Below are 12824 nucleotides of genomic sequence, written 5' to 3'. Positions count from 1 at the left end.
GTCGTGATGTGAAAGGGATAACCACATTCTTAAATACACGAGAAGATCATGGTCTACACTCCACTCTATTGTTTAAGCATGTCTCTGTGGACTAATGATTAACCTGAAGAAGATGAAGATTGAGACCATCCTAGAGAAATCTCTTACAAAGCCTACATTTTTCATTTCTGGGAGAGAGCAGTCAAGTCAACAAATATTTATTAAGTACTTCCTATGTGCCAGGCACTATGCTAAGCACAAACTAAAAGAAACATTATCCCCATCCTCAAGGAACTTATATTCTAGTAGGGGAAGACCACGTAAAAGGAAACTGAAAGCGTGGGAGGTTGGTAGGGGGTGGGGGTATGGGGAGGAAGGTGCGGGTCATGGGACACATTATAGCAAAAGTCCAGGAGAATCAAAAGCACAGTTTGGAGAGGATTGAAGACATGGCTGGCCTGGGCACCTACTTTAAGATGGAAGGTGTGAGAGGAACTAGTCAATAAAAGGGACAATCCAAAAGTGGGGGGGGACATTGCCAGTATGAGAAGTGACAGGTAAGACAATGTTCAGCTTTCTTATACAAAGCACATTTGTAGAAATGTCCATAGAAGAAGCTACTGCATCCTTTGAGAAGAGAGGGAGTTTAATATGGCATTGAGTTCCAAATCAAAACAAAGGAAGAGAGAAAAGTAACAGGTCTCCATATTCTATATGATGCAGAGATGTAAATGTGCTGCAAATATCAATTTGGTTTTGTAAACTATTTTAGTACGTTGCAGTATACAGCATACTGGCCTTCAAAGTAGAAATATTAGGATCTGAAGCCTGTTTCTCATTCTAGCTATGTGATAGTGGTCAATTCGCTCAACTTCGCTGTCCTTCAGTATCCTCAGCTGTAAAGTGGGGATAATCATGTTTGTAGTATTTACTTCATAGGGTTGTTGTGAGGTTCACATAAGGGGATAAATGTAAAATGTTTTATAAAACTTAAAGCAGAATTCCAAGCATGGAAAAGACAGAAAGAAGGGTCCCCTATGTCAAAAATGGCACTTTTGTGATAGAAAAGAACTGGAAACAAAATGGGTACCCATCAATCAGGGAGGAGTTGAACTTTTTCATGTGAATGTGATGGAATATTACTGCATGGTTGAAAACATGATTAAAGTGAAGGATTCTGAGAAATACTGAAAGATTTATATAAGTTGATGAAGAGCAAAGCAAATAAAGCCAAAACAATACAAAAATGACTATACATGTCAATGAAAAGATCTCTGAAAATAAGATGAACTTAGAATAACTGAAATATCAATAATGTTCCCAGAGAACAGCTAGGGAAGTACATCTCCCTCTTCTTGCCAGAGAGGTAAAGTTGTAAGAAAGGAAAACATGGCATACGTTGTCAAAGGTGGTCCTTGCATCTAATATTTTTGCTTAGCTACTTTTCTTTTTTCATTTTTTTTTACAAATGAATGGAGACTGGTGGTGGGAGTAGTGGGAGGACTATATTTGGAAACTACTACCATGAGAAAACAAAAGGCAATACAATTCATATTCGTAAAAAAGTTTAAAGCACCCCGTCAATGTCAGTAATTCTTCTTTTTAAAAAAAATCATTTTTTGTCTCGTTTGATGGAGTTCACATAGAAACAGCCCAGGGACAAGTTGTTTGACATCCTGCTTTTATTTTTCTATACTTAATGTTTTATGGACTACTGCACAGGTGGATAAAATGATTAGGTCTTTTAAATTTATATTTGAATAGAAGTATTCCGATGTAACTCTATCAAACACATCCTGCTCCCATATAATTTTGATTTCTTCTGCTAGATCTCTGTATTTTGAATGCTGTCTTTGCCCATGCATCTTGGAGACCATGAGCATTTGGTACTGTGACATCTAATAAAAATGTTGTTCTTAAGGTTTTATGGATCAATGTTACATGTCGACAATTGTGAGCAACCATTTGGTCTGTGATGATTCTCCAGTTCTAGTGCAGTTTATGTTATTGACTGAGTCCTCAAGGATATTTTGAAATCTATATTTGTAGTACAGGGATTTGTTGCCTGTCAATCCAGGAACTATTGAGCTTCTCATGTAAAATTCTAGCCATGATGGCATATCACACTGGATATCTGATAGATGCTAAATTTTGCAGTCTGCCATGAGTATCTCTACATTTCTTGCACAATCTGCATTGATCACTAAGTCCAAGATCCTTAAGGATAACTCTTCCTTAATTTTGTAGTGGCCACTGATCGGGTCTTGATTCGCCATCATAAACCCTTCCACATCTGCAACCTCAGCATTATCCTGGACTCCTCAACTCTCCCTCACCCTCACATAGCCAATCAGTTGCCAAATCTTACCATTTCTATTTTTTATAACACCTCTCGCATCTGGCCCCTACTTTTAACCAAACATAGCCACCACTTTAGTTCAGGACCTTATCACCTCTCACTAGGTTATCCTAACAGCCCCCTAATTGGTCCCCTGGCCTGAAGTCTCCCTAGTCCAGTCTACACATGGCTGCCAAAAAGATTTTCCTTAAGCACAGTTCTGACCAAATGACTCCTAGATTACTGCAACAGCCTTCTAATAGGTCTCCCTGCCTCAAGTGCCTCCAGTCTATTCTACACATGGCTGCCAAAGGGATTTTCCTTAAGCTCATATCTGATTATGTGACTTCCCTACTCAATCAGCACCAGTAGCTTCCTATTACCTCTGGGAGGAAATACAGACTCTACTGTTTAGATTTGAAAGCCCTAGACAACCTTGTTTCAATCTGTCTTTCCAGCCTCATTCAACATTAGTCCCCCTTTCAGACTCTTGCCATCCAGCAGAATGCACCTCCTCTCCATTCTTCACACATGACATCCCATCATCTGACTCTGTAACTTTGCACAGTTAGGCCAACATGCCTTGGTTGCAAATGATCCTTACTCTACCTCACAGAGTCCCTCTCTCCATTTAAGACACAGCTCAAAGGGGCAGTTAGGTGGCACAGTGGATAGAGCACTGGCCCTGAACTCAGGAGGACCTGAGTTCAAATCCATCCTCAGACCAAACACTTGACACCAGCTGTGTGACCCTGGGCAAGTCACTTAACCCCAATTGCCTTAAAAAAGAGAGAGAGAGAGAGAGAGAGAGAGAGAGAGAGAGAGAGAGAGAGAGAGAGAGAGAGAGTGAGAAAAGAAAAAAAGACACAGCTCAATCACCATTTTCCACATAATCTTTCCTGATTCCCTCAACATCTAATGTCTTCCTCCCAAACTGCCTTGTATTTAAGTACTTTGTGTATTTTGTATTTATTAATTTTGTATTTATGCTGCATATATTTTTATATGTATTCCCTGTCTCCCTCATAAGAATGAAAGCAGATTGCAAGTACGGACTGTTTCATTATTTGTACGGCTATTTCCAATGTCTACTATAGTGTAGGTGCTTAATAAATACTGAAGGATGGATTGACTGATTGAATAAATAAATCCACCAGACTCAGCCAGTTATTCAGTGGCTTATATACCATTGGCTAGGTTGGCGTGGATATCACCCATAAAGTCCATTGGCTTTTTTTATTTCATTCTTGGATTTGGTTACCTTTCACAAATCCAAAGGCATGTACCTGTTATTGCTTGATAAAGTGATACCTGCTTGCTCCAAAAGTATTTCTATAGGTTTTTGACCTGTTAATCATGCACACCAAGAATGTCTATCAATCTTCTTTTTTGGCAAGAAAGTGTCAATCTTTCCAGAGCTGCCTTTGGGTGAGGGCCTTATGTTCTGTTGACAACGAAAGGTATTTTTGTTAGGATACTTTTCAAATCTGCTATGGTCTATTTTAAAGTTTTGAAAATGTACATTAAGACTGGTATTTCAGAACTGTTCATTGGTTTAAATGTGTTTCTTTCTACTCAGCTTTCACCTGTAAGCCATAGTTTAGTGCTAAAGTATCACTATCCCTGAGACCAGCAGTTGAGGCAATGTTCATCAGTCCATGTAGCCAAGCCTAGCTAAGCTTGAAAAGTGAAATAAGATGGAAAGGATTTCTGTGTGGCAAAAGCAATGAGACAAATAGCATTTAATTAAACACAGTGCTGGCAGTTAGGGAAAACAATAGCAGCCAGCATGGTGTGCAGCAATCAGAAAATGATGGGCTCATTTTGAATACAGCTATGTTTAATACCTGTAAGGTTCTGAGCCTGGGAAGCAAATCCTGATGCCTTTTATATATTCCTCAAATTCTGAGTGACTTCCCTGTGGACATAGCAATGTTCCTGCCTTACAGAGCATTAATTGCCATGAAAAGACTCAATCCCTAATTTATTCTTGTTGTCACATCAGATTTCCATAGTGGTTTTCCTTGCATAGGACATACCCAACTGGTATTTCCTTGTGAAATTCAGAAGCATTAATAAAAAATGCAAAGACTAAAACCAAAGAAATGGTCATTTTTTTCAGGTATACACAACTGTCAGCCACATTGTCATCACAATAATCTGCATAAGAATACTTCATTATTTATATGTATATGTGTGTGTGTGTGTGTGTGTGTGTGTGTGTGTGTGTAGGCTTTACATACATTTTCTCATATTACCTCATTTGATCATCATTACAACCTTGGAAGAGAGTTACTATTATTATCCCTATTTTACAGATGAAGAAACTGAGGTTCAGAAAGGTTAAATAAATTGTTCAATGTTTCACAGTTTGTAAATGTTCAAAGGCAGGATTTGAATACAGGTCTCCCTGACATCCACTGTACTAGCCTGCTATGTACAGAGAACAACACTGCTTGTGATGAGGATCAAAATGAAAAGGGGAAAATACTGTATCTTCATCTTAATATATTAGAGCCAGAAAGATAGATAGATAGATAGATATAGATAGATATAGATAGATAGATATACACACACACACACACACACACACATATATATACATATATATATCTTTTCTGGCTCTAATATATAGATGTGATATATATCTAATATATCTAATATCTAATATATATAATATAGATATAATATATATCTGTTATATATATATAATTATACAGTAATGTTTCACTTATAATTTAAGTCAGGAGAAGTATTCTTTAGCATTTAGCTTATTCCAAATAACGTTTTATAGGAATACCAGGCCGGGCATTTTTTTCCTCTCTGTCAATGACATGAGAAACAAATCAGGGTGTCAGATGAAATCTGTTTACAATTCTACAGAACTCCTAAGTGAGCATGCTTTGCGGATATTTGATTACAGCTCCCTTCTCTGATTATAGGTATTCCCTCACTTTATGAAATCCATTTGTTCCTAAAAAGTTGGCAAGATAGGAAATTTCTGCACATTATCAGATTAAGAATGAAATCCCATGAGAAAAAAAAATTGAAACTAAATCTTTTTTTAACTCTAGAACCTGAAATACTATTTAAAATATATAGTTCAAAGGACAACTTTCTAAAATACTTCATCTTTAAAATTCTTAATATTAAGGCTGTCATAAAATATAAATGTTATATTGAAAATGTCACTCCTCTGCTCAAGAAATTTCAGTGGTTCCCTGTTCCCCTAGGATAAATCGCAGCCTCCTCTGTTTGGCATTTCAAGCCTTTCACAATTTGTCTCCAACCTATGTTTCCAGACTGATTTCCTATTAGTCCCCCTCACATAGTGCACATTCCAGGACAGACTGACCCATTCATTTCCTGTTCCCTATATGTGACATTCCACCTTTCTTTGACCTGCTTTTTGTACAATCTGTCCTTCATGCCTAGAATCCACTCCTTCTGCCTCTTGAAAAATCTAGCTCTTACCAGAGTGTCCCTCAGGGGGCACCTCTTACATGAGCATCTTCCCAATTGCCTCCAACAGTTATAATAGTCATAGCTGATATTTGCGAGCACTTTAAGGTTTGCAAAGAGCTTTACAAATATCTCCTCATTTTATCTTCACAGCAACCCTGGGAAGTAGGCAACACTGAGGCAGGTGGCTTCAGTGACTAGCCTGTATTAAATAGCCAGTAAGAGTCTAAGGCAAGGTTTGAAGTCCATGCCCAGCACTCTATCCACTGTCCAGCCTGGCAGCCTACTGCTTCCTCTCCTGGAAATTACTTTGTATTTTTTGTTGTTGTTGTTCAGTTGTTTCAGTCATATCTGACTCTTCACGACCCCACTGTATGTTTTCCAGGCAAAGAGACTGGAGTAGCTTGATATTTCCTACTCCAACTTATTTGACAAATGGGGAAACTGAGGCAAAGAGGATTAAGTGACTTGTCCAGGGTCACATAGCTAGTAAGTGTCTGAGGTTGGATTTGAACTCAGGTCTTCCTGACTCCAGGCCTAATGATCTATCCACTGCCCCACCCAGCTACTCAATACAATACTTTGTATTTACTTTGTATTTTGAGTTTACTTTATATGTATTTTGAGTTTACTTACCTGAATGCATGTTGTATCTTACTATCAAATGCTAACTCCCTGAAGGCAGGCACTATTTTTTTTCCTTTTTCTCTACTGCTTAGCACAGTACCTGGCACATAGTAGGTGTTTAATAAATACTTGTTAAGCTGGAAATGATAATAATAACTAATATTTATATAGTGCTTACTATGTGCCAGTCACTCTGCTAAGCACTTTACAATTATTATCTCATTTGATCCTAACAGTAACGAGGTAGATGCTATTCTCATCCTCATTTTACAGAAACTGAGGAAAATAGAAGTTAAGTGATTTGTCCTAGGTCCCATAGCTAGTTACCGTCTGAGGCTGGATCTGAACTTGAGTCTTGACACCAGGCCCAATGATGGGCCTATTGCCACTTGGCTGCCCCATAACAGAGCTGAACTCAATACTCCAGAACTTGCACTCTTATATTTTATATGTATTTTTATTCTTCTGTGAGTTTCCTCCTTCCAAATGGAGGCTGTAGCAAACACAATAGAGACAAAAATGCTCACTTCCTTCCTCTTAGAATAAGACCATCCAAAATAAGTATTTCTTTTTAAAGCCAAGGTAATTACCTGTAAACCAATACATACTGTCTGTTAGAAAGGAGTTTGCCTTAGGATTAAGAGATGCCTGCAAATAGCTCATATACTTATAACAGTTTCCATTTCCATAGAGCTCTAGGATCTACAAAGTTTACATCTCTCAAAACAATCCTGAGAGGTAGGTAATGCAGAATTCATTATTGCCATTTTACAGATTAGAAAAGTAAGGTAATGTGACTTGCAGGGAATCACACAGCTAGTAAGATTCTGAGCCAAGATGTAAGGTCTCCTGACTCAAACTTCAACACACCAAATCAACAAGCATTTATCAGATGCCTAACTGTTTCAGACACTGTGCTAACCACTGGACATACAGATGGGGGGGAGGGGGGAGCAAAAACAGTCCCTGCCCTTAAGGAGCTCATAATTTAATAGCATGAGGCAGGGGTGGGGAACCTGCAGCCTTAAGGCCATGTCTGGTCTTCTAGGTCCTTAAGTTCAGCCTTTTGACTGAATCCAAATTTTACAAATGGAGTTGTTCTATAAAATTTGGATTTAGTTGAAAGGCCGCACTTAGGGACCTAGAAGGCCACATGTGGCCTTAAGGCAGCAGGATCCTCACCCCTGCTCTAGAAGCATTAGGTGGCATGATGGATAGAGTGCTAGGTTTGGAATTAAGAAGACCTGAGTTCAAATCCAGCCTTAGACACTTAATAACTGTGACACTGGGCAAGTCACTTAACCTCGGTCTGTCTCAGTCTCCTCTCGACTATAAAATGGGGATAATAAGGTTAACTACCACCCAGAGTTGTTGTAAGGATCAAATGAGATAATATTAATACAGCACTTAACACACTGCCTGGCACATATTAAGTGCAATTATCATCATCATCATCATTATTATCATAGCTGGCATTTATATAGCACGTTAAAGTTTGTAGTACATTGCATGCATTGTCTCATTTGCTTCTCACAAAAAACCTAGGAAGTAAGTATTATTTTCTCCATCTTACAGATGAGCAAGCTGAGGCTGAGAGAAGTTAAGTGATTTTTCCAGGGTCACACAGCTAGTAAGTGTCTGATGCTAAATTTGAATTCAGGTTTTCCTGACTTCAGGCCCAGTACTCTATCCACTATGCCACCTCGCTGCTGTAAGAAATATTTCTGCTTTACTAGTACTATTACAACAGGTGGGTAGATTACAGAATCCTTTCATTTGTTTTTCAAATTCACCAGATTCCTTGGTTATCACAGCAATACTTCTTCATTCTTGGGCCTCAAGTCACCATGAAAAGACTCAGATTTCCATGGTGAATCCCTTGAACAGAACACACCCATGTACAGCATTGTCTTGTGAAAGTTAGAAGCATTAAAAAAAAAAAAACTTGCAAAACATTGACCATGATTTCTCCCAGAATACAAGTGAGGCAACCTTTGGCCAGAGGCAATAAAGCTTCCATAAATCCTCTAACACAACTCATAAACTGACATGAAAAATATGGGTGTGGTTTGTTTCCAAGCTGTAACTCTTTGAAAACTTTAGTTTATAGCCAAGTGAACACTGGTAATGTTGAAAAGAAGAAGAAAAAGAAGGAGGCAAAACCACCACAAAGAACCTCTAGCCACAGAATCTTTGTTTCCAGTAAGAATAGTCCAACACACCTGGGCTTTTTACCTTTTCCTCCAATTACCATCATACAAACCTTGAGCAGTAGCTTAAGTAAACTTTGTCTCTAATGATCTCAACATTGACATAACAAATCTTTGGTAATTAAAGTGTGAAAGGAATAACTTTTTTTTTCCTGAAAAATCACAGTATAGCAATGATAAAAGAAAAAATCTCACAGTATTCAATGGAAGAACTATTTTTAAAAAATCGTTATTATTCAGACAAATAATTGGTCTCTAGAGGGGATATTTGTGTAGTTGTGTACAAAGCTTCTAAGGATTTTTTTCTTAAAGAATATTAGCCAAAATGAATGATGCAATTACAAAACCTTATATAGAGCACAGGAAGAAAAAATTATCTCTCTCTGGAGATGGAGGGCAGTGTCCATTTCATTCGGTTTCTGATGTTTCTCCAAAAATGCAAGCTTGCGGATTTTCTTTTATTGTTTTGGAGCCCAGCAGCAAAGGGCCTGGGAGCTATCAGGCCAAATCTAGAGCCTGGTAAGCAAATGATCATCCCCATCACTGATTATAAAGAATTTAGCATCAGGAGTGTATTAGTCAAGCCGTCTTGCCCTTGCTCTTAGCAGCATCCCATTCTTTCGGCTGATGGATATTTAAGAACTTCTTCTCTGATTACCAGAACAGGAGTACGCTGGGATCTAACAAAGACTCAGAACTGGCCTAAGGACAATTTGGAAACTTAACTGTAGTTATCACTATAGAAAACTATGAAACAAACCTGGATCCACTTGTCTGGGGACTCTTCGAAGTCCATTAGGTGGTTTCTGAATAGTGAAAAAGGAGAAGAAAAAAAAGATTAAAGGCATCTGTCAGGTGGTTTCTGAGCCATTCAACTATAATGCTTTAGAAGGCAGAATGAACAGCAAGAAATCTATAATTGAAGTGAATAATCCTAAATGTTTATGTGGCTTGTTGCCTTCAAGCTTATTTTCAGCAGATTTTATTTCCTCTCCCCATCCCAGGATTTTACATTCTAAATAGCATTGATGTTTAATAAATAATTTCTGAGAGAAATGGTTATCCAGTAATATCACATTTTAGCTTGTCATCACTCTATTTTTCCTCAAATCCTATTTCTTTTACAGGTGTTGTGAATATGTCTATCGACACATTTTTGTATACATCTATATATGTTTTATATATGCATGTATGTATATGTATTCCCCATTAGATTTTAAGCTCCTTGAGGGCAGGAATCACTTCGTCTGCACAGCCTCTAGCATTATTGTCTGGAACGTAACAAATAGGTGCTTGATGTATACTTGCTAGCTGGATTTGATTATAATATTAATAATGATAGCTAACCCTTATATATTATTTTAAGGTTTATAAGCAGTTCAATACATTGTCTCACTTGATCCTCAGAACAACCCAGTAAAATGGATGCTATTATTGTCCCTATTTTTACAGATGAGGATGCTGAAAGAGGTTAAGTGACTTGTCCAAGTAACAAAGATAGTAAATATATCCACATGACTCAGGATTCAAACTCAGGTGTTCCAATTTCAAGTCTGATCGTCTGTTCATTAAACCACCTGGCTACTGCCAATGTTGAAGTTATATGGTGACAACTACTGCTACAATGACAACTATAACAATGACAGTGACCGCCACCACTACTACTACCATTACTACTACTACTAATGCTACTACTACTACTACTACTACTACTACTACTACTACTACCACCACTACTACTACTGCTACTTCCATTACCACTATTACCAATACAAGTTGGCATGTATCTAGCCCTTTAAGGCTTACTAAACACTTTAAAAATACACTTCTCCTTTGACTACAGGGTACAGGACCACAAAGCTTTTTCATTCCTGGCAAAAGGTGATGAATGAGGCAAGTGAGAAGTCGGCACATGATTATACTCATTATCACCATCAGAATCTCTTTATCTCTACATCTATTTAATTGAACCTTGGAACAAAACACAAGGTTTTAAATATTAGCCAATACTCATACAAGGCAACCATAAGCCTTCTGGATAGAGAGCTGGCCTTGCTATCTGGGAGACTCAGGATAAAGCCTTAGCTCTAAAACTTACTGACTCTGTGACTCTGAGCAGGTAGCTTAACCTTTAGTGGCTACAGAGAATTCTCTTAGACTCTCTAAGTCCTGAAGCAAGTGGCAACCTGCACTGTTAGAGTTTCCTCACCAGGCAGGTCTTTATACCAAATGATATCATAGGTGAGATCCAAAATGAGGGAAAGGGAGAAGGGGGAGGGGAAGAAGAGAAGAGGGGAAGAAGGGGAGGGAGGAGGAGAAGGAGAAGAAGAAGAAGAAGAAGAAGAAGAAGAAGAAGAAGAAGAAGAAGAAGAAGAAGAAGAAGAAGAAGAAGAAGAGAAAGGGAGAGAGGAAGGGAAGGAGGAAGGGAGGAAGAGGAAGGGAAGGAGAAAGGGAGGAAGAGGAGAGAAGGGGAGAGAGAGAGAGAGAGAGAGGAGAGAGAGAGAGAGAGAGAGAGAGAGAGAGAGAGAGAGAGACTTTGTACCTGAAAAACTAAAGCAAGATAGAGATGTATGCGAGTGAATTGCTTTTGACTACAATGTAATACAAAGGAAAGAGAGCTGGAGTTTGAGTCTCAGGATCTGTGTTCAAATCCTGATTTCCATTTACTACCTGTATAACCTCGGACAAATCATTTAATCTCTCAGGGCATCAGTTTTCTCATCCTTAAAGTAAAAGAGTCAGAACAGATAAACCCAAAGGTCCTTCTCAGATCTAAATCTATAACCATGTTCCTGGAAGGAAGTGTCCCATTTGAACATGTTAGAATGATTACTGTAGGAAAAACTTCAGTGAGCAGATGGGAGAATCAGGTTGCTGTATGCCATAAGTACACTCTTCCTAAGAGCTATTAATCTCTCCTCCTGATAACATTTTTTTCCTTCATGTCCTTCATAGAAGAGCCAGAAGAAAATGCCTCATCTAAGAACATAATACAATGTAGACATATTTCCCTGAAACCTATCAAAAATGAAGCTCACTTACTTTTAGAGAATAATGTCTGTATCTAAGTTAGCTATTCAGAGTGTGTGTACTGACCGGCCTCTTGCTACAAAATTTTTAGACATTGAACCTATCAGGAAAAAAAGAGAGAGAGAAGATGCAAAAACATGAATTTGGGTTGGTTGTGAATGTATTTTGTTGCCCAAGTCAAATAGAGAAATACCAGTTTAATTAGCATTCAAGCCAGCCAGTCAATAAACATTTATCAATTGATTCCTGTATTTTGGACATCGTGCTGGATGTTGGGGTTACAAAGAAAGGCAAAACCAGTATCTACCCTCAAGGAGCTGGCATTCTAATAGTGGAGAGAATAACTAAGTAATTAAGCACATGTAAGAGACACATATAAGACGTATAAGAGAGAAGGTAACTGGAAAAGGGAAGGCATTAGTAGCAGAGAGGCCTGGGAAAGGCTTCCTAAAGAAGGTACAATTTGGACTGAGTGCCAAAGGTAGTCAGGGAAACTGAGGTGGGGAAGTGAGGGAGCAGAGCCATTCAGGCCTGATGAACAGTAGTGTAAAGGTACAGATGTGAGAAATGGAGAGACAAGTTTCAGGAGAGTAAATGAGGGTAGATGAATTGTTGTTATCATTTGTCCTTCGTTCTCAAAGAAGAACATGACATCAGGGAGGTGATGCCATGACAATGCAAGTGAAGTGGATTTACGTGGGGGATGATTGAAGATGGACCCAGATGCAGTGGGAGACCGTGGCCTTTTTAAACTAAAGTCTTTCTGAGTTCTCACTTTGACTGAGGCAACAGCCATTCTGTGATTAAGGCTAGGAAAGAAATGAGCCAATGGCCTCTTTTACCTAATTGGAAAAAAAAATCAATCTGGGAAGGGAAGACCCTCGGGTCTTGCGAACAGCATCACAAAAACCAAGGGAAAACAGAGGATCTAGGGAAATTGTTGAGTAGTAATATCAATGACTACAGGAAGATCAAGACCTGTGAGAACTGAGAAACAGCCATTAGATTTGCCTGAGACTTCCTCTGTCACTAAGTTAGATTCAGTGGTAGTTCAAACTTTTAAGTGAAAGGATAATTCAAGGAGGGGAGTAGGGCAGCAAGGTGGTGCAGTGGATAGAGCACTGGCCCTTAAGTCAGCAGGACCTGAGTTCAAATCTGGCCTCAGATCAAACACTTGA

General features: G+C 38.6%; 1 protein-coding gene across 1 annotated transcript in view; it reads right to left on the bottom strand.

The window, feature by feature from the left end:
• The window catches only part of VAV3 (vav guanine nucleotide exchange factor 3), a 450109-nt gene that overhangs the window by 111968 nt on the left and 325317 nt on the right, over positions 1–12824 (bottom strand). Inside the window, exon 19 of the mRNA XM_021000329.2 lies at positions 9377–9422. Coding sequence (XP_020855988.1) covers positions 9377–9422 — 46 coding nt within the window. The remainder of the gene's footprint in view (positions 1–9376; positions 9423–12824) is intronic.

This window comes from Phascolarctos cinereus, unplaced genomic scaffold (assembly GCF_003287225.1).
Source record: "Phascolarctos cinereus isolate Bilbo 61053 unplaced genomic scaffold, phaCin_HiC Scaffold_5;HRSCAF=322, whole genome shotgun sequence".
Taxonomy (NCBI): domain Eukaryota; kingdom Metazoa; phylum Chordata; class Mammalia; order Diprotodontia; family Phascolarctidae; genus Phascolarctos; species Phascolarctos cinereus.
This window is presented reverse-complemented; position numbering and strand designations above follow the sequence as displayed.